Genomic DNA, 23,035 nt, shown 5'->3' with positions numbered 1-23,035 from the left:
CACACTTGGGTGAAAGAAGCACTAGGGGTATCTTCATGTTACGGTGTTGTCGGAGGTCATGTGATGATGTCAAAGGTCATTTTAGGTCATATATTAAAGAGTATGTGCAAGACTCTCTTTTCTATGTTAAAGTTTACCTGCAAGACTCTCTTTTGACAAATAACATCACATAAGTTGCTTGGATTACAACCTAACTTGGGTCATAGATGCACTGGGGGTACCTTCATGTTATGGTGCCGTTGGAGGTCACAGGATAAGGTCAAAGGTCATTTGAGGTCATACATTAAAGTTTACTTGCAAGACTCTCTTATCACACGTAACTCGACACATGTTGCTACAATGGCAATCAAACTTGGGTGATGGATGCACTGGGGGTACCTTCATGTTATGGTGCCGTAAGAGGTCACATGATAAGGTCGAAGGTCATTTGAGGTCATACGTTAAAGTTTACTTGCAAGACTCTCTTATCACACGTAACTCAGCACATGTTGCTACAATGGCAATCAAACTCGGGTGATGGTAGATGTCTCTTGGGAAGTTGAAGGTAACCACAAGGTCAAAGGTCACAGACAGGGGTCAACGAACTTTTAGGGCCCAATGTTAAGTTTTTAGGGCGCATTTCGTTTATGGCTCATAACTTTTGATCCCTTTGTCCATTTGTGACCAAACTTGGATGGAAGATGTCCCTTGGGGAGTTAAAGGTCATCACAAGGTCAAAGGTCACAGAAAGGGGTCAACAAATTTTTAGGGCCCAATATGTTAATTTTTTATGGCGCGTTTCGATTATGGCTCATTACTTTGATCCCTTTGTCCGTTTGTGACCAAACTTGATGGTAAATGTCCCTTGGGGTGTAGAAGGTCACCACAAGGTCAAAGGTCATAAGCAGGTCAATTAACTTCTGGGAGTTATAAAAAATATTTTTTCCTTGTACGCAAATGGGCGAGACACAATTTGGCACTTGCCTTGCGTTAATGGTATTCCTGCTTCTGTTCTCAAAGGTTGAGACAGTTGCATTTACCTTCATAGTAAGTTTTGATCTATGCACATTATGTTCAACGTCATTTGTTCCTTCTGTTTTTTATGGAAGGTGTAATTTTGTTGAAATGCCAAATGCAAGCTCCACAAAGATTTTTTATTTCTTTCACATGTGTGCCAAGCTTGCACTTTTAAATGCCTATAATAATGGCACTAAGTGTATCAACACAATTCTTATTTGTGACCACGTGAACTTCTCTTTCTGGTATGCAGATATTCCAGTAGCCAAATTCAAATCCCCTGTCATTATTCCACACCCAGTGAACACAAGCTGTTGACATGTCTCAAGTGTTTCTTATTTTCTGGTTGTAACTGTTCAACCGACATTTTTACTGTCAATGTCTGTATGTACATAGCTACTCAATGTGTCACATTTTTCCAAAGGGAAAAATAGTCATTCCAGTGTCTCTGCCTGCTTTTGATACAGTTTTCTTGCTGCTTGTACCCACAAACACAGGTATTTTTGTTTGTAAATCATTCCGTGAAATTTCTACCTGAAGACAAAAATTGTACTCGTACGTCACGCTTGGTTTACGCATAATGCTTGCTCATATTTTGTGTACAGACAGTCATTTGCCAGGTATTCAAGCATCTTACATAACTCAACCAGGTGAATGTCTTCTTCTCTCTAGACAGCAAGCAGCAAACAAGTTCAAAAGCAGAATTTTGTGTCAACAAGTTTATGTAATACCCACTGTTATGATACTTTTTCACAATGGCTATTAAGTCAAATAGTGTGAATAATATGAATAATGAAATTGTTGTTATGTCTGCTCATGCACCAGACAAAGAGGATGTACCTGCACATTCCACAAATAGCGAAGAAGGTGATAACCCTGATATAATTAGTTTTTTTAACTCACAAGCTCACAAACTGATACTTGATACTGATGTAAACGACACCAGTCCTCAAATACCACCCACAGAATACCGCATTGAAGACGATATAATTTCATTATCTCATTCAAATCCAAACCAATTTTTTTATTTCACACTTTAACATAAGAAGTATAAACAAAAACTTTGATCAATTCAATATGTTTGTGAATCAAGTGAAATTTGATAGTCAAGTTATCGGAATCAGTGAAACCTGGTTAAAGGAAACATCACCTTCTTCGCTATTTACCATCGATGGCTTCACACTTTTGACTAACAACAGGGCAGGTAAAAAAGGTGGCAGAGTTGGGCTTTACGTCACTCAGAATTTGAATTATGAACTCTTAGACGAATTTAGTTTAATGTCTGAAATTATTGAGAGTATTCTTATTGAAATTAGGGTTCCAAATAGAAAAAGTATTGTTGTAGGTGAAATATACAGACCTCCAAATACAAACCCCACTGAATTTGCTGAATCATTATTCGTACTTCTAGCTGATACATATTTTGTGAACAAGAGTTGTTTTATCATGGGTGACTTTAATTTCAACCTTTTAGATTGTCATACCAACTCCACATGCCAAGATTTCCTCAACGTGATGTTATCCGAGTCTTTTTCACCTCTTATAAAGAAGCCCACTCGAATTTCTGATGTCACAGCAACTCTAATTGACAATATTTTTGTTTATAGTCCCCTTTCCAATATCACTTTTGGTATAATAGTGTCTGATGTATCTGATCATTTTCTGATTTTCACTGTTATGCCCAATTTTAACATAAGAAATGCCTCTTTTCATTTGCCCAGTTCTGGTTTTCGAGAAATGTCAGAAACTAATCTTAGTAGACTTAGGGAGAGACTAAGATCCGTTGATTGGTCAATTGCTAATAACCAAAGCGATGCAAACTAGCTTTTGAACACTTTTCACAAATACTGTCATCTGCATACGATAAACCGTAAAAAAGTTCCCAAAAAACAATGGATTACAAAATCTCTCCTTAGGTCTATTAACCGTAAAAATACCCTTTTCTATGAATACAGAAGTGATCCTAACAGTCGAACTCGGTCTCGGTATGTGCATTATTGCAACGTTCTTACATCATCCATACGTTTAGCCAAACGAATGCATTTTTCAAAGCAATTTATCAAGTATAAAAATGACATCAAGAGTACGTGGAAGGTGATAAATGAAGCGCTGAACACTAAAAATAACATCGGACCCCCTAGGCATATTATCAATAATGATAAGTATATTGAAGATCAAGCTGATGTGGCAGAAGTATTCAATGAATACTTTGTAATCATAGGACCTAATCTTGCCAGCAGTATTCCACACTCAAACACTGATTTTTATTACTTTCTAAAAGATCAGAATCAGCAGTCTCTTTTTTTCGAACCAGTCATTGAAGAAGAAATCAAAGATATCGTGCAAAATTTGAACACTAAGAAAAGCTCTGGATGTGACGGAATCACCAATTTCCTCCTTAAAAACATAATTAACGAAGTAGTTACACCATTAACACACATTTTTAATTTATCGTTATCTACTGGCATAGTTCCACAAAAAATGAAAATAGCTAAAGTAGTACCAATTTTCAAAAAAGGACAAAAAGATTCTGTGACAAATTATCGCCCTATTTCTTTGTTAACTTCATTTTCAAAACTTCTTGAAAGGTTGGTGTATATACGCACACACAAATTTCTCGAAAAGTGTGAAGTTTTTTGTAACTCCCAGTTTGGTTTTAGGAAAAACCACAGTACGACCCATGCCTTACTCACTTTTATCCATAAAGTTGCTCATGCTATAGATGATGTCTCCCACACTATTGGAGTTTTTCTTGATTTTTCAAAGGCCTGCGACACAATTGACCATGATATTTTGATTTACAAGCTACAACATTATGGTATATGTGGGAAGGCTTTGGACTGGTTTCGAGATTATTTATCAAACAGAAAACAATTTGTGAGTATAAATGGCCGTGATTCTCAGTTAAAGTTAATTTCATGTGGTGTTCCACAGGGCTCCTTACTAGGCCCACTATTGTTCATTTTGTACATTAACGATCTTCCTAGTTCCTCGCCAATTCTTTCCTTTATATGTTTTGCTGACGACTCCAATCTGTTTTTTTTTTACACACAGAGATCCTTATACTCTTGTTAACACAATGAACAAAGAACTTAAATTTGTGCAATCTTGGATATACGCCAACAAATTGTCACTTAATATTGATAAAACTCATTGTATGCTTTTTAGCAACAGTCTTAAAACCCTTCCTTGTAACATGAAGTTTAATGAAACTGAATTAAATCAAGTTAGTAGCATAAAATTTCTAGGGCTTTTTATTGACAGTGAAAAACACAGGTTTTCTTAATAAACTGAAGAGTGTTTTTCCAAGTCAAATCCTGTTTAATCTTTATTCTACTTTGATTACTCTGTACCTTAATTATGGTATTCTTGTTTGGGGGAATGCACCTAGAAATCTTCTTGATATACTGTTCCGTATTCAAAAACGCGCCGTCAGAAATATCAACCATGTTGGATATTTTGTCCCACACGAATGATTTATTTTTCAAAAATAAGATACTGAAAACATCAGATTTATTTAGTTACAACGTCGGCATATTTATGTATAAATTTTCTGCCAAGGAGTTACCGGATGTTTTTACTCGCATGTTCAGGAAAAACTATTTGATTCATAATATATCCTACCCGCCAAAGTGACGCATTTCACCTTCCACGTACTCGAACAATTTTCGCTAAAAAAACGATAATGTATACGGGCCCTAGATACTGGAATGACCTCTCCCCCGAAATAACCAGCTGCTCGTCTTTATATTCCTTTAAACGCAAATTAAAAGAGTCTTTATTGAGTGCATATCTTGCAGAAACTGAATAATTGCAATGTCTTATGTAATATTGCGGTATATGTTATTGTCCGATCAAACATTCTTGTCAACACGCTGCAGATTCCATTTTGGGTCTTGGTGTCAGGCTCTCCGAATTGATCATTAGCAATACCACATTCTACTTCGTTTCCCTCTCTTCCTCTTTCCCTCTTCCTCTCTGTAACTTTCTATACAGAGCTTGACGGCAGGCACCAAATGGCTTAATAGCTGTACATGTTACTTTTTGTGTCTTACTGATCATATCCTGGCGATAGTTTTAATGCAACAACAGTTTATAATGTATATACCAAAGTAGGCTTTATAATTATGCAAATCATGTTGTACTCTGGAAACCAATGATAGCTCGGTCACAGTAATGGTTCACATTTTAGTATTTTTTTCTTCTTGGTCTTTTTTATCACATAGGCATACCCCGATTTTCTTATTTGGCACCATTACATCATCTTGTCTTATCTTCTATCTGTTCTCCGTTTCTTTTTCACAAACACTGATTACTCGGGGCTTACAGCCAAACAAGCTAGCTTTCATGTAGGTCCCGTCATACTTCTCTTTGATCAACCCCATTTCCATTTCGATTTTGACCAGTTATCATTACATGTAATTACTGTGTTATCACCATGTATATTGTTTGTGTTCTGCACATTGTTTACAAGGTAAAAGAACTTGTTTGATTTCTGTTATAATGTCCATAAATGAGAAGTATAGAAATAAATAAATTGAAAAATTGAAATTAGACTACATGCCACAAGGTGCAAATATACAATATTTTCTCCATCATTTTAAATTGAGTTTGCTTGTCTCTGTATTAAGTTGTGGTCAGATCATGAACAAAGACATATGGCAAATGCTAATACAATATAATGATTTTGTTAGGGCAGGCTTCCCACCTCCCTGGTTAGGGTAACAGCTATGTGCCTTGGGGATTCTATATCAAATGTTGTGTCTTACTTTGTGAAGAATATTGATTACACATTTTAGGTGCTAAATTCACTGTTAGAGATTTCCATTATGAAGTATAATTTTTTAAAATTCAAAGTTGTGAAACTAGTCCAGTAAATTCTTTTGTCATTTCCTTTGCTTGACAGGAGGCGGAGGCATATCAACGTCTGTTGCCCAACGTTTAGGGATTCAGGGTGTCATGCTGAGAAAAGGCAAGAGATAAGGACGTCAAAATGAGGACATATCTTGTCTCCAGCTTAGCTCACTCATGCTTGACCAACTTCAGACCAACTCGTTTGATGGGCCGCTTGCTCAGTCCACAGCTTTCATTCATGAAGAGATATCCAACAATTCGGAGGCCTGTTAACTTTTCCATGTACTGGGCATTTGTAGGAGTTGGTTCATATGGCTTTGCACAACACTGTGTGTCAAGAGCAGCCTGCCAGAAAGCTGTTTTCACAGATGATTCAGTGGACTCACCAGCAGCAACAGTATCCTATAATTCTCTCAGCTCTCTCCTCACAGAACAGCTAAAATTCTGGCATCATATCCTTGAGACGCTTGCCTCAAACTTGGTCTATGGTATCCTGGTATCTTTCCGCTTTATTAAGAACTCTGTTCTCTTTGGACCACTCCTCTTCTCATACCCACTTGCCTGGCTATTTCCTGATACCTTCCAAGATTTATGGCTCTCCACATTGCTTAGAGTGATTGAACTCTCAGGTCCCACATACGTCAAGCTTGGCCAATGGGCAAGCACCAGGAGAGATATTTTTAGACCAAACTTCTGTAACCAACTCTCCAAACTTCACCGCAATGCCCCAAGCCACTCACTGGAATACACAAAAAAGGCCCTTCAGTATGCGTTTGGAGCACTATGGAGAGAAGTATTCCAGCTGGAAGTAACCACTGATGGCAGAGACTGTTCTGTCTACTCGGGATGTGTTGGACAGGTTCACAAAGGCTACATGAGACGAGATCTTTACGAAGGTGCTCCATCTTTGTGTGTGTGTGTGTGTGTGTGTGTATGTGTGACAGGAGCTTTGAATGTGATATATAGATAGATTGCTTCTTTCAGTCACTTCAGTTAAAACAGACATATTTTAGGGAGTTATAAACTGAGTATTTTAGCTATTTAGTACCTTGAAGGGAAGGTAAATCTTTTACCTTTTAGGGTGATTTTCAGGCATGTTTCTTTCAAAATAAAGCTACAGTTCACAATGGATTCAGCAGTGAAATTTTGAAAATGATGAGGCATATCATTGGCTAATCACTGACTGGAATAATTGCAGAACTTTGATGAAAGGGTGTGTATCATGAACATAGAAAAAAACAAAACAAACAAACTGTCATCTTGCTATACAGTACATGTATTTCTCATTGGGTTATATTATTTTTCCTTTTATTGTTAACAGTTCATGGTTTTTTTTTTGACAAATACTAAAAAATTGCATACAAAAGGCAAATTGTCTACTATGAACAAGGTATCAAATATTGTCCATTGTATAAGAACTGCTAAAATGTTACTAGCTTAACACTACCTCACATAGGCAGTTCACCATAGTTGCAATTCATATTCAATTCTAATTCTTATTCAGTTTATGGCAAAATTTTTTTTTAAAACTTTCTTTAACCGAATTTGCAGTCTTTTCCCCTTAACCAAACAATAATAATAATGATACTATTTCTACTACCACTACTACTACTACTACTACTACTACTAGTAGTAGTAGGCCCTAGTAGTAGAGAAATGACTCTTCAAATTTGCCAGAAATAATGTCATCAATCAGGGCCCTGTTGTATGCAAATTGTGTGTGTAATCAAACATGTGAATGACCTTACCACCAATGAATACCGACCATTTATGACTCATATTTTCATTTTCAGCTGTAATGGAAGGGAAACCAAATGGTCTGAAGGACTGGACAAAAGTAGTTTTGCCTTCCGGTATGACTGAGTGGGTTCAAGTTGCTATCAAGGTTTGTGAACAAACACTCTTTCGCTTTGTATCTGATTACCCTTTGTTCTTTTGATGGCTTGCTTTTTTAAGAAGTCTTTTTAATTTCATTTCTCTTTTGTGTTGATAAGGATGAGAAGATTCAGGAGAAATGTATTATGCCCTGGATTTGAGAATCTTTACAATAGGGCCCGGTCACACTGCCCAAAAGTTGCGTAAATGCATGAATCACGCAAGAAATTTGGTTGTGCGTGCTTGTTCGTCAAGAATTTTCACTGATTTACGCGATGAGAATCACCGATGAATTGCACAAGAACTACGGAAAGATCACACAAAAATCACTAACAAACCATGCACTTTCAGCGCATAAGCACGCAAAGGCCCCAAATAGGGCAAATATGTGGTTGTGCGCGACGACCGAGGTCCACGGAAATCCACGCATAATCTGCTCTTTATCACTAATGAACTCCGTATGATTTGCGCATGAACGCGATAGTGGCAACATTTTTGCGAACGATCACTGATATTCCACGCATATTTCGCGCATTGTTCGCATAAGAACTACGCAAACTACGCAAAAATTACATAAAACAGCGCAATACTACGTAAACTTTTATGCGAAGCTGAGTTTTGAGCTGCTCAAAACTTTGCCAAGACCCGCTCACACTGCCCGAAAGTCGCGTAAACGCATGAATCACGTAAGAAATTCGAGCCTTACGCGATACATGCGCGATTTGCGCATTTCATGAGTTTGTCTGACGTGGAACCTTCGTAGTTGTCAGCCGATGTGCGCCGGATCGGCGCTTTACGCGATTCCGGGTTTTGAGCGGCTCAAAACTTGGCTTCGCGTAAAAGTTTACGCAGTATTGCGCTGTTTTACGTAATTTTTGCGTAGTTTGCATAGTTCTTACGCAAATAATGCGTGAAATATGCGTGGAATATCAGTGATTGTTCGTGAAATGTTGCCGCTATCGCATTCACCGACGACTTTCCACTGACGATTAGCAGACATATGATGCATGTTTGTAAAACCTACGTGTCACTGAAAATCACTGAAAAAAAAATATTGGCGTATGTATCTCTAACAGAACATGTAAATAAGTGCATATAATACTTATGAAATACTGATGAATCACTGATGTATCACTAACAACTCACGTATGATTGGCGCTATATTAGTGATTTTTGCTTGATCTTTCTGTAGTTCTTGCGCAATTCATTTGTGATTTTCATCGCGTAAATCAGCGAAAAGGGTCAAATTCTCGACGGACAAGCACGCAAAACCAAATTTCTTACGTGATTCATGCGTTTACGCGACTTTTGGGCAGTGTGACTGAGCCCCCATGGAATCGTGTAAAGCGCAGATCCGGCACACATCGGCGGACAACTACGAAGGTTCCACGTCAGACAAACTCATGAAATGCGCAAATCGCGCATGTATCGCGTAAGGCTCGAATTTCTTACATGATTCATGCGTTTACGCGACTTTTTGGCAGTGTGACCGAGCCCTTACCGACAGGAATTTTATAGGTTCTGCCATTTCCTGACCCACTTTTTAGCTCACTTTGCGAAAGTAGCGGAGAAGTTCATTGCAGGATTGATGCTTCGCGATATGCAATCACTGATTGACAAGTCACAATTTTGAAACCAGAAAAAAGTATCTACTTCTCACTACTTGGTCAGCCTGCTTCACACAATACACATGAATGCTGACAAACAGAGGTCATTGCTTTGCTCACAATGTGCTGCAACCATCAGATGTCGTGATCGGAGATACAGCTCTAGCTCAAGTGAATGAAGATCAAACTTCTTGGTGTAACATTACAACAAGATCTGAGATGGTCTAGTCACGTGAATGACATGCTGAAGAAAGCCAAAAAGAGACTCCACTTTCTGCGAGTTATGACAGGTTTTCCTGTGCCTCACTGACCTGATAGTCATCAATTACACCTTCATTCGCCCTGTCGTGGAGTATTGCACGGTTGTGTGGTGCTCCGGCCTATCAGCTTCCCAGATAAATGACATTGAGAGAGTGCAGAAACGTGCATGCTGCATTATGCTTGGATCACAGTATGAGTGTTATGATGACGCCCTGGAGAAATGTACCCTGCGTAAGTTAAGTGACCGTCACATCTCAATATGTGTGAAATTTGTCCAGAACATTGGAAAGCCAGACTCTCGCCTTTATATGACTTTATCCCAGCCAAGAGAATGAGTTGTCATGGACGCAATTTGCAAAACAATAATGAATTCACAGAGCTGAACAGAACGATGAAGAAATAGCTCCATCCCATTCATATAAGATTATTGAACAATAATCAATGAATAATGTTTTAATGGGTCCGGAATGCTGTGCTGTATCTGTATAATGGCTGTACAATTTCTTTTTCCTCCTTTTTTACGTGGGTTATCAATGGGAGACATGATTCTTTGTTTTATATTAAGCACAAGGTGTGATATTGTGACAAGAGACCCTCTCAACATCAATTTGTATGGTACGCTGCCATCCCCCGGTTGAACACGGCCATGGCCATGGTAGTATGCCCTATCGCAATCTCAATCACGTAATTGCACACATCAGGTGCAATTAGAACATATTTCTCAAGTTATGATGTACAAATAGATTTTTTTTTTTGTACATTGAGATTCAGTATGGAAATATGTAGAAATAGTTTTATCCCACTCATGAACACAGTATTGAATACGACGATCGATGCATAGTATTAATGGGTTAGTTATACATGTAGATTATTATGAATTTTTAATTCGTACATGAGGAAGTTTCATTTTTAAAGTCACTTGGTTATTACACATGTATGTATGTGTGCGTGTGTGTGAGTGTGTGTGTATGTATGAGAGAGAGTGTGTGTGTGGATGTATGTGTTCGCGTGGGTCTTTGCATGTCCTGGACAATGCATGCAGATGCAGATGCATGTGTGTGTGTGTGTGTGTGTGTGTACGTTTGTGTGTATACATGCAAGTGTCTTGACATGTGCTAGACTGTGGGCGTGCGAGTGCCAGTGTGGATGTGTGATTACGTCTGCATAATTTTAAAGGGGCATAGTCCCGGTAGTGTAGATGGCGCTGTTGATGATACTGCCGAAGATTACCGAAGTAGAGCTGTCATCAAGAGTAAAGTGCGTAGGTGTTGCTAAGTAACGTTGCCTTTGTTGTCTTCTCTGCGCATCGCGCAGTCTGTAGTAATGCCAGGGTGCGTGCATATGTGCTTGTTATTATGACATCACAAAAGAAGTTTGCTAAAGCTGTGATCCCCCTCAGCCGAATCATGAGCCGAACTGTGATCGGACCACTGACTACAGTGAATCGGACTTCTTCGGACTCGGGAAAGTGGGCCAAAGCGTAAGCGCAAAAAGAAGTCGATGGCGTAGGTCTCTATAGGAAACTTGCGCCGTGCGCCCGCGTACGCATTTGACTAAAACACGGGGACCATGCACCTTTAAACTTTAACATGGGTTGGATGAAAGGAACCATGATATTTTTTATGCCTCCGCCACGAAGTGGTGCCGGAGGCATTATGTTTTCGGGTTGTCCGTCCGTCCGTCCGTCCGTACGTCTGTACGTCCGTACGTCCGTCCGTCCGTCCGTCCGTCCGCTTTCGTTTACGCGATAACTTGAGTAATATTTACTGGAATTTTACCAAACTTGGTCCAAGTATGAATTATGATGGGGCAATGATTTGATTAGATTTTGGGTGAAATCGGCTAAAGGTCAAAAGGTCAAAGGTCACGGTCAAATCATGAAATTGCATCCGTTTACGCGATAACCCAAGACTGGATGGAGCAAATTTCACCAAACTTTGTTGGAGGATGATGTATGATAGGACAATTACTTGATAAGTTTTTGAGTGAAATCGGACAGAGGTCAAAGGTCAAAGATCAAGGTCAAATCCTAAAATTTATCTGTTTACATGATAACTCAAAACTGGATGAAGCAGCTTTCACCAAACTTGGTCCAAGGATGATGTATGATGGGACAATTAGTTGAGTAGATTTTAGTGACATTGGCAAGAGGTCAAAGGTCAAAAGGTCAAGGTCAAATGCTAAAAATGTTGCTATTTCCCCCATATCTATGCAATGCCCGCAGTTATTTTCTTGAAACTTAGTGTAGACATGTACTACTGCGTAAAGATTCCCCAGAGAGAGTTTCATGTCATAAGGTCAAAGGTCAAAGGTTAGGTGAAAATGTTGCAATATCACTTTTCTCGCAAATGGTTCAATGTATCTTCATGGAACTTGGTACATATGCATGTACTGACTGGCAGAGATTATCTAGGAAATTTAGGGGTCATGGGTCAATCGTCAGGGGGTCAAAGGTCAAGGTCAACTCCTCGAAATGTTACTATTTCCCTCATACACTAGTTTATGCAATGATTGCATTATTAGTTTTAAAATTCAATATATGTACATGTATTACTTAATTGAGATTCTCTTGGAAATTTCCAGCCAGAAGGTCAAAGGTCAAAGGTTAAGGGTCAAAGGTCAGGTTTAAATGAAAAAAAAAGATATATTTTGTACTGTAATTACACTCTTTCTTCATACCTTTGAAATCATACTCAATGCATAAACTGATAAGGTCGGTCAGAAGTTGAGTAAAAATTTTCAATTCCCCAAATATGTGTACCTGCACTCTTTAATAGACAATTAGAGCAAACCCAGATCATGGAAAGTGAACATTCAAGATATTTCTGACAAACCTGTCATTTCAATATTTTGCCAGTTATGTGAAACTGTCATCACACATTGTGAAGACATTGTACTATACACCTATTGGGAGAATCATGCATTATGGCGGAGGCATCAGTCGCCATAGCGACATTTCTAGTTTTCTAATATATATATTGGTACAGAATTATTGATGGTAACATACTCATACAATGGTGATATATGAATAGATTTTATGCGTATTATACATTTGTTTTTCTTAGATGTAGTAATAATATGTGGTAAATTTTTGTGCGGTATATTTACATTTAATTATGATTCGTGATGTGGATATGATGTATGACAGTTCAATGTGTTCTATTTAATTTGGAGGTATTTATATGTGAATGCAAGGTATTTTAGCCTTCGGGCTACGAGTTTGCAAATTTTTACCAAATAAACCATTCTAATAATAATGATAATAATAAGGACAAAAATTGAATCAAATCTCAACCCCCCCCCAAAAAAAAAAACCCAAACAAACAAAGTAATCGTGTATGCTTAGGCCGAGACATCATGAGGCTACATGTTGGAGTTGGTGAGACTTGAGAGCTGCCTGACAGCGCTGTCATGACAATCTTGATGCTGAAGCCTCTTGCTGTCTCATGCTGCAAAAACTTTTACAGGGGAAGGGAAACCATAAGCTCATGAGCCTTTTTTTCAGACTTGTAAATTTTAAGTTTGGACCAGTAAGGAATGGAAAACTTAGGTGCCTACTGGTCCTACATAAAGGGACAGGTCGGACCAGTAGAAAAAATGGGTTAGTGTGCAGCCCTCTCAGAGTTATGTTTCCTGACTCAAAGATTGCAAAAATTTACAGCTGCCAAGAACCAAGACAATTAAACTGGCAAAATGTCAAAACTAATGCAGGAAAGAGTGAGGACTGAAATTGACAACCCATTGAGTTTAATCACTGATGGCAGTGCAGACAAGTCAAGGATTATTCTTCAGGGCCGGTATTCCATAAACTAGATAAGCATGCATAAGTCAGAAAATCTATGCCATTTTGCTTATTTTCTGGCTAAGACAAAATTCTTAGCCAAAGCTTGTATTCCATAAAAATTGGCTAAGAATTTTACTAAGAATTCTACCTTAGCTAAAAGCATTAAGACAGATTTGGGCTTGCTGGCTAAGCATATTTTCTAAAAAATGTGCTGTCGGTATTCAATAACAACATTTGTCTAAGAAATTTACCCTAAGTTTAAGACAGCATTATTTTATGAGCTGTCTTAACTTGGGTTCCAGTAAGAAAATTTTGTAGATGTAGCATTGTCAATGTAGGAAAGAGGGCAGTTTGAGATTATGATTTTCCATCTATTTGGTAAATAAACAAGTTCATCAGTAATGTGTAATGAAATGAGTTCAGGGTTTGACGAAGCGTCCCATGTGTGTCTAGTCGGACATTATAGGGCCAAAGGAATACGTACGGTAGAGACTCAGTGGGGAATGCACAATGGGGGTGGGGGGGGGGGGGGGTATGTGTTGTGCGTATGCATGTCCTCGACCTCGTACTCAGTGTGCATTAGTGGCTGAGGAGCGCGCAGCTAGCTCGGTTAGGAGGAAAGTGCAGTGATCATGCACGGATAAGTCTACGTTTAGGCCAAGATGAGAAGGTCTTGTAGTGTAGTAGTAGACCTCTAGTTTGTGTACGCCTTCGTCTTGTACATGCCCTAATTGCCCTTTTGTGCGGCGATCACAGTTTGTATATCGCGTCAGGTGAACTGAAGCGTCCTCTCCAGCTCCATAAATGTGTTATATACCCTCAATATAAGAAAGATGGCTGAACTGATAGCATTGCTTATGTGTATGATTTCATATATTCGCATTCGTGGCATAGTATGTATCATAATTATGCATTTTTATTTCAAAATATTGTTATCTCATGGGGTATTGAAAGTTTGGTTGGTTTGGCTTGAATTATTGTTTTATTTAACAGTATTTAACAAATTAAACCAACATACACACACAACAGAAAGGTAACTCCCCTAAAATAATGTCACTTTAAAAAAAAAAAAGTCTTAAGCAAAATTATTTCACAGGGGTATTGCTACACTTATTGACTAACTTCTGTGTGAAATATAGTGACAGTGATCTTTATAGTCATTCACGAGTGACCTTAAATCCATGACAATGGTCACTTTTCAAAAGTCACAAAAGTTACTTTGTGGGGTATGTGAAACATTCTGCTTCTGGTGGATGTTTCAGTGGTGTTGTAATTAGGTGATCCGAGTATCCTCTCGGATCACCTATTGTATCTGTACTGAATCTTACTTCTTTATTTCTTTCTCCTCAAATGTTGTGCAGACGTGTAAACTCAAAAAGTCATTCACCTATCACTTTTGAACTTATGCCATATATATATGTATCACGTCATAAGGACGACAGATCTAATGTATCATAGCACTTGATCAGTCAACCGTGGCGTCACTATGACGTCATTATCTGAAATCACGTTCACATTCGTATCTCATTAATGGAATGGAATTTTTCAATGAAATTTACATATCATAGTTCAAGTCAAGCTCTATCGATATATCTCGTAAAATTTGATCACGTTCCTGGTAAACGAGCGCCTATGCGCGCGTTGAAATGTCAAGATGCTCCAATCGAGCTCAAAATTGTTTTGCACACGTTTCAGGTCATTTGGAGTATTTCGGAAAAAATCGACGGACGCGTACACACGCGCGCATATACGCACGCACAGCTCATATGCAATAGAAATATCCAGTTTTTATACCCCCGCCAAACGAAGTTTGAAGGGGGTATATAGGAATCAGCGGACGGTCGGGCGGTCGGTCAGGCGGTCGGGCGGTCGGGCGGTCGGTCCGTTGCAAATCTTGCGTCGCGAACTACTTCCTCAGTTTTCAACCGATTCCCATAAAACTTGGCACAGATGTGTGCCTTGGGTTGTAGATGTGCAAGACGTATTTTTTGACAGTACCCAAAAGTACGTTGCCATGGTAACGGCATATTATGGGCAAAAATGGGTACAAATCTTGCGTCGCGAACTCCTCCCACAGTTTTTGATCAATTTTTATGAAATTAGGTACAGATGTTCATCTGAATATGTTAATGTGCAAGACACATATTTCCGCAGTGGCAAAAAGTGCGTTGCCATGGTAACGGCATGTTATTGGTAAAATATAGGGCAAAATGCTTCATGGCAAAACTGCTTCATCAGTGTTCTTCCAATTCTCATGGAATTCATATTGAATGTTTGTCTTAGGATATAGGTCAGCATGACACATTTCTTGACAGTGACAAAAAGTATGTTGCCATGGTAACAGCTCACATATTATGAGCCAAAATGATGGAAAATTTTGTGTTGCAAACTACTTCCTCAGTTTTTGCCCAATTTCCATGAAACTTGGTACAGATGTGTGCCTTTGGTTGTAGATGTGCAAGACGCATTTTTTGACAGTACCCGAAAGTACGTTGCCATTGTAACGGCATATTAATGGCAGAAGATCAAGGAAAGATCTTGCGGATTTAACTACTTCCTCAGTTTTTTGACCAAAGCTTATGAAATGTGGCACACACCTTGATCTTGGTGGGAAGATGTGGAAGACATATTTTTCGGACGTGTCGGAAGCTGCGTTGCCATGGTAACGGCATATAAATGGCAGAAGATCAAGGAAAGATCTTGCGGATTGAACTACTTCTTCTGTATTCGACTGAAGCTCATGAAATGTGGCACACACATTGGTCTTGGTGGGAAGATGTGCAAGACATATTTTTTGGACGTGTCGGAAGCTGCGTTGCCATGGTAACGGCATATTAATGGCGGAAGATCAAGGAAAGATCTTGTGGATTGAACTACTTCCTCAGTTTTTGACAAAAGCTTATGAAATTTGGCACACACAATAGTCTTGGTGGGAAGATGTGCAGACATATTTTTTGGACGTGTCGGAAGCTGCGTTGCCATGGTAACGGCATTTAAATGGCAGAAGATCAAGGAAAGATCATTCCTTGGGTAAGACTGTCGTCACGGGGCGGGGGTATTAATCACCTTAAGTGATATTTTCACATGGATCACATGCCTGAAATGTCAAGGAATATTTCTACCAAGTTTCAAGTCAATCCGACTCAATATGACGTCATACGTCATCTTGGGTATGTAAATTAGGGTCAAAGGTCATAAATGTTTCTTCCTGTATCTTTATGAATACATGTCCTATCTTTCCCATATTTTGCACACGCAAAGACCATGTTACAAGAATCATTTCACAAATTAACCACTTCTTGCTCAGATGTCATCTTGTCTGTGCAAAGTGGGGTCAAAGGTCATATGTTCTTCTTTCCGTATCTTCGTTATGACGTGTTATCTCAATGGGAGGGAATTTTTCTAAATGTGAAAATTGACATGATTGTCTTTATCGAGCACTAGCTCACTTATCCTGTGAATTTCTCCCAGATTTTAATATGTTGTAGCTGAGACATTGCGCTATCGTTAGTGTCCCCTTCATTTTTTCATACGATGTCAGGATCACATTAAAAATTTTGCCTGAAATTAAAGCTTATCTTCGATGTATTGAGATATTTCTTTCTTTCTGCAACTTTCTTTGCTATAACTCAAGAAAAACAGTCCCTATCACCCCCATATTTTGCACATGTTTAATTCATGTCACTTACATTATTTCATAAAATAACAACTACTTGATTTGACACCATCTTGGGTATGTAAATTAGGGTCAAAGGTCATAAATGTTTCATCCTGTATCTTGGTGAATACCTGTCCTATCACTGCCATGTTTTTCACACGTACAGACGATGTCGCAAGAATCATTTCACAAAATAACCACTTTTTCCTCAGATGCCATCTTGGGAGTGTAAAGGTGGGTCAAAGGTCATATGTACTTGTTGCTGTATCTTCGTTATAGTGTATACAGAATTTGGTACCAAAGATGGCAGATATGCATGACTCCCTTTTCTAAATTAGAATCCAAACATCACACGGTCAATGTCTCTAAACACTGATGAAACCTGTATGGTCATGCCTATTGTGATCAGGACTCGAATCATTGATTTTTTTAAAAAAAAGTCAGTGTTGACAAATTACAATCTCTAGTTTTATATTTCTTTGTGCCACCCCTCCCTTATTCAGCCTCGCGGAATACAAAATATATACAATTTGCGAGTAAATGTGCAAAATAAGCAGAAAGTGAAAAAGTCGATCCCAATCAACACAATTAAGAAGCACGATTAGATAAGATTTGCTGCGTTTTGATACGATCCAAGACAATCTGATGCGATAATCACGATCAAAAATTAATCGTGTTAATCGTAGAAAACTTTTGAACCGTCCAGAAATTTTCTACGATTAATGCGATTGCCACGATTAACCTCAAGATCTGATACAATCTAATACAATCTGATAAGATCATTGCGTTTGATTCACGATTAAGACCACGATTTCAATCGTGGCGCCAATCATGATAGTGGGAACCCCGCTTAACAATTGTTACCTACCGCTTACATCTTTCTATATGGGGTATGGTGGCTAGGGACGTTGCGATTTTTGCTTAAGCACGTAAAACACATAGACTTTCACCGCGGGGCAGATGCTCGCGAACGGTGGTGACATAAATGTCTTTCTTATGACGTCATCAGAATTTAAGGCTTTTGCTTAGCCATATCACCTGACCTAAGAAAAATGCCCTAAACTTTATGGAATACCATTAGGGCACTTTTCTTAGCCAAGCAAAAATTTAAGACAAATTGCTTAGACTTGAACAATTTGTCTTAGAATCATTGTTATCGGGAATGCAGTACCCTATTAAAGAGGGATTGTAAGGACCAATGAAATATGCTGGTATGTTCATATTTGTGGAAGTCAATATGGTAGAAGGGGGAGTACACAAACGACATAATTTTTTAATTTCCTCTGGTAGAAAAAAAAAGACATCACGAAAGCGCACAAAACATACAAAAATATTGTAGTGCCCCAAGTGTGATTTTGCTTCAAGCCTACTTAGTATTTGGGTACTCCTTACCTTTAAATACAATAATAGCCATTTTCACAGGATGGATGCTGATGTTAATAGGCCTGCAGGCGATGGCCAAAAAGTGGCTTAAAAATGGCTCAACTGGCAGCTATCGTATAACAAGCAAATTTTAACTTTTTAAAAAAGTATACGTCCTGACAATATCCCACATGAAATTTACCTGGAAAATCTAATCGGGAACATGCTGAAATGACATCATCAAAATGGCGTCTTAAGAACTGCAATTTTGCTTGAGTAATTGTCACTTCAACATCTCTAATAATAAAAATGGACTATTTCGGAAAGGAAGTGATTCTAGCTACAGTAATGCTATTTCTCATGCAGCTCAGGTCATCAGCCATCAAGTATGCTCATTTTCAGTTGAGCTGGTGAGTTGTACGCATACCAATAGCGTTTCTATAGCAACCTTACACTGATGTAGTAGAAATAAACAAAAATTCCATCATAAATGTCATTTTATTTGTTGAAACTTGGATGTAAGTACTAAAATGATCTTCAGAAGAGTCCTGGTTTGGCTGTATGGAAAGAGAACTATACAAAGCTATTTGAAAAGAGAATTTTGATGATGGCAACACAGTCACATTGGCAAAGAAAAGGGTGCCCTATGTTCATGAACTGAGAAAAAGCATTGAATGAAAGTGTTTTTTTGTCTTTGCAAACAAGGCTATGTATGATCATTCTATAGTGACGATTTGTTGAACTCTTCAGGGAACATTAGACATACAATGCTCTCAAAAGTACCGGTACTGAATATGTTGACAATTTTTGCAATGTACATGTAAGATCCATGTAAGAAGAAAACCTATGTTAATTTTAGTTATTGCTGGAAAATCATTCACGTTTAATTAGAGCTCAAGAAGGTACCTTTGTCAGAGTATGCTGGCATTTATAATGCATTGGAAATTAGTGAAATTTTGAAGTGATTGAAATGATCCTGTTACTTGATTAGCACATTAGTTGGCACAATGCATCAAAATCAGGTGTATGTAAATGAAATATGTAGACTTGTTGCTTTGCTACCGCTTTGGAGTAGCAGTTGTATCAGTTAACGAGATGGACATTGGTGAAAACATTAAAAATTTCCTTTTTAGAGGAAATTTCAAAGAAATGCACGTAAAATATCACATGTATAATAGTTACATCTTAACTATAGTTTTCAAAGACTCTACCATCCACATTGAGCTTAAGATAGTACATTACATATCATTATCAGTATACGTATTCAAAATGAATTCCAGGTCCTTGATCGATCAGGAGATTTCAACTAAATTATGACAAACCAATTGGGGAAACCAGGTCAACTGATTCATTCCTGAATGATGTATGTGTAAAGTCGGAGCTATCTGAAGACAGGGTTCTAGAGTGTATATTAACAGTACAATATAGTTTATATCATGGAAAAATATGGGTGCCATAATCTTGAGAGGTTTAAACTGTGGATTGTGTTATAATTGTCATGTTCAGTAAGGATACAAATAGGCTTATTGACCATAGTTACAAAAATTACCATATCATCCATGTACATGTACATGTACTTTACTTCATCCACATATTCCCTTTTGTTACCATAGTAAAGATAAAAATAATGTAATTATCGGAAAACTTCAAGCAGTAACAAAATTGCACTGTTAGTTCATATAAGATACTCTCTTTAAAGCATGCAGTGCTGTTTGCTTCATGTTTGCTTTTCCTTTGATGCAAGTTTCAGAAAAACTCCTATATCACAACCTCCAAAACATCTACACATTTAGATAGAAAATCTTCACTTCCCTTTACTTCATCATCATATACTTTGATGAAAACGAATCTATGTCACACATGTCACAGTGAGACTATGAACTGAGAGTTATTTTGGAATTTCATCCTGTACATTTACAAATATTTCGAGGATCTATAAGAAATCGCTCGGACCTAACAAACCTGACAAATACTTTATGATTCAGAAAAAAATAGTGTACAAGACAAGGAGTGCCCTCTATAGGTCAGATGAACGCCTCAGTGATCCCACGGAATCGTCCCCTGCCGCCACACGGATCCTGGCAAAAGGAGTAAAGGCAAGCAGGCACCAGGGAGATAGGGGTGGGGAAGGTATAGACAATGAGGCGAGCATGAAGGCGGCCGAGAGACGAAGAAGGCGGCTGTCACAATATGTTGCCGATCATTTTGCCAATTTCTGATGTGATACTGATTTTTCGGCAAATTTGCCAATCCAATTTTCTGATCCGATCGTAGCTCGAGGTTATACCACTAATTGTGGGTTTAGCTAACTCCTTCAGTTTTTGAATATTTTACTTAAAATTTGGCAGCCATGTGACCACTATGATATGAGGTGGTGCAAAATTTATCTTTTATCATCATCAAACAATGTGTTGCCATGGTAACAAGATTTTAAAGTAAAAATTACACAAAAATATTGTGGATTGCGCTAGTCACCTAGTTTTTGAGAATTTGTCATGAGAGGACCTATGACCACTTAAGTTTAAGATGTGCAGAACACATCTTTTGTCAGTGTTGAACAATACGTTGCCATGGTAACCACATTTTCTCAATAAAAAAAGCATACATAAAATGTGGATTGAGCAAACTCTCAGTTTTTCAGCATTTTACTTGAAATTTGACACATGACCGCTTAACTATGTAGATGTGCAAACTTCATCTTTCGTCAATGCCAAGCAATTTGTTGCCATGGTAACAGATTAAAAAAATAAATAAAATTATATGAATTGCCAGCAGATTTTATTTACTCCCTAAATTATTTAGCATTTGAGTCAAGATTTGGCACATGTGACTAATTTTTGAATGAGCAAAACCTACCTTTTATCGCAGTTTAACAATGTATTGGCATGGTAACATCATACAGTAAACCTCGCTTAAGTCGACATTGTATAAGTCGACACGATAAAAAAGTCCTGATTTTTGCCTTTGTTTTTCCTTGAAAATTTCCTTGTCTTAGTCGACATTTATAAGTCGACAACTCGCGTATGTCGACATGAATTTCAGTGCCAACTGAGCTGAAATTCGTGTTAATTCCCTCGTCTAAGTCGACATGATTTTTCGCTCAAATTCTTATCGCCATTCTCTGAAAAAAAAATTTTTCCCGCTCCGATTCGCAGTATTACTACTCGCTAAGTGTACAGCGCAATACCGTTCGCGCCATGCATCCGTTGTTTTGTACGCCTGAATATAAAGGGCATACACTCATTTACACTCGAGTAATACACGCATTACCCAAGGTAATTCACTTTCACCTTTTTCTCCCTCTCTCTTTCTGAGTGTTTGTGTCTGTGTGTATTGTTTGGTGCAGGTATATCAGCGTGATGCAACTTTCGGTGCAAACGTGGAGCTAGGGCTCCATGGTCCAAAGAGGGTGCCACGGGAAATTGATCTTGAAAAAAAAAATTTTCTTGCTCTGTCTCGTTTAAAATCACATGCATCGTACCGTGGGATATACTCTTGCCTTCTAAGCTAAGTCAACAAGATATTTTGTGTGATGATAGTCATTAATGTATACAATATTTGTCAAATATACTTATATCACACCTCTCTGTACGCTCATCATTTGTTCACGTATCTCGCAGAAATATGTTTGTTACGGGTGATTTTGTTTATTCGAAAATGCAATGAGGTTCGATCGATTATTCTCAAAACACACAAATTCTATAAATCTAGGTCCTTACATTCTTTATCCGAACATGAAATAGGCCTTTTCATTAATCTTAATATTCTAATGTTAATTATTCCGAAACGGGATTAGAAACCGGGGCCCGTTTCTAGAAACTTCGCGTTTAATCCTAATTGCAACTCAAAAAATCAAATGCAGATGTATCACATCACATGCAACTTTGCATTTAAACGCAAGTACGTTGCTGAAAAGACTTGCGTTTGATAATCATTATTATGAAACTAGAAAATTGTATGAAACCGAAACTCAATTATGTTTTAAATGCAACTCTAAAAAGCAAATGCAAGTCCATCAAATCACACGCAATGCTGAAAGACTTGCATTTGCTTATCATATGAAACTAGAAAACTGTACGAAACTAAAACAAATTGCGTTTTAAAACGCAACTCTAAAAATCACATGCAAGTTCATCAAATCACATGCACCTTTCCATTTAAACACAAAAGACTTGCAAAAAGACTCGCAAAATTAAAATACTGTATACGCTATATATTTCGCGGGGGTTTTATTTTCGCGAATTTCGCGAGTCGGGAGCTATTCGCGAAATTAACAACACGCGAAAATATTACCTTCCAAAATGAATCCCTTGCCTTGATGATACGACCATTTCAGTACTAGAATACCATGTCACGGCTTACCGAACAGACCATACTGGCTAAGCTTGTTTACGCACGTCCACGTCTACTTACGAATACTGTAGAGAGCCAATCCATTATCGCAAGGGGACCACTCGTCAGAAATCTAGCGCGATGGACTTAAACACTTCAAAAATGTTGAATTCTGACTTACTAGTTCGCAGAGTTTGGCAAGTCTTTTTCATGCAGTGTCATTCTTATATGCTAGTAAGTTGAAAATTCACACTTTCTTTGCCACTTCATATTTTCTCTGGTCCCCCAATCGCGAATTTAACCACT

General features: G+C 38.1%; 1 protein-coding gene across 4 annotated transcripts in view; it reads left to right on the top strand.

Moving 5' to 3' along the window:
- LOC139710004 (uncharacterized aarF domain-containing protein kinase 2-like) overlaps nucleotides 1-23,035 on the top strand; it is a 150,481-nt gene that overhangs the window by 19,919 nt on the left and 107,527 nt on the right. For all 4 annotated transcript variants that reach the window (XM_071621955.1, XM_071621956.1, XM_071621954.1 and 1 more), the window contains exons 2-3: nucleotides 5,903-6,746; nucleotides 7,644-7,735. In XM_071621955.1, the coding sequence (XP_071478056.1) occupies nucleotides 5,990-6,746; nucleotides 7,644-7,735 (849 nt within the window). In that variant the 5' untranslated portion in view covers nucleotides 5,903-5,989. The remainder of the gene's footprint in view (nucleotides 1-5,902; nucleotides 6,747-7,643; nucleotides 7,736-23,035) is intronic.

This window comes from Diadema antillarum, unplaced genomic scaffold, assembly GCF_040938485.1.
Source record: "Diadema antillarum isolate AM-2024a unplaced genomic scaffold, OU_Dant_1.0 seq00001488_RagTag, whole genome shotgun sequence".
Taxonomy (NCBI): Eukaryota; Metazoa; Echinodermata; class Echinoidea; order Diadematoida; family Diadematidae; genus Diadema; species Diadema antillarum.
The sequence above is the reverse complement of the archived record's forward strand: the minus strand, read 5'-3'. Positions and strand labels throughout refer to the sequence as shown.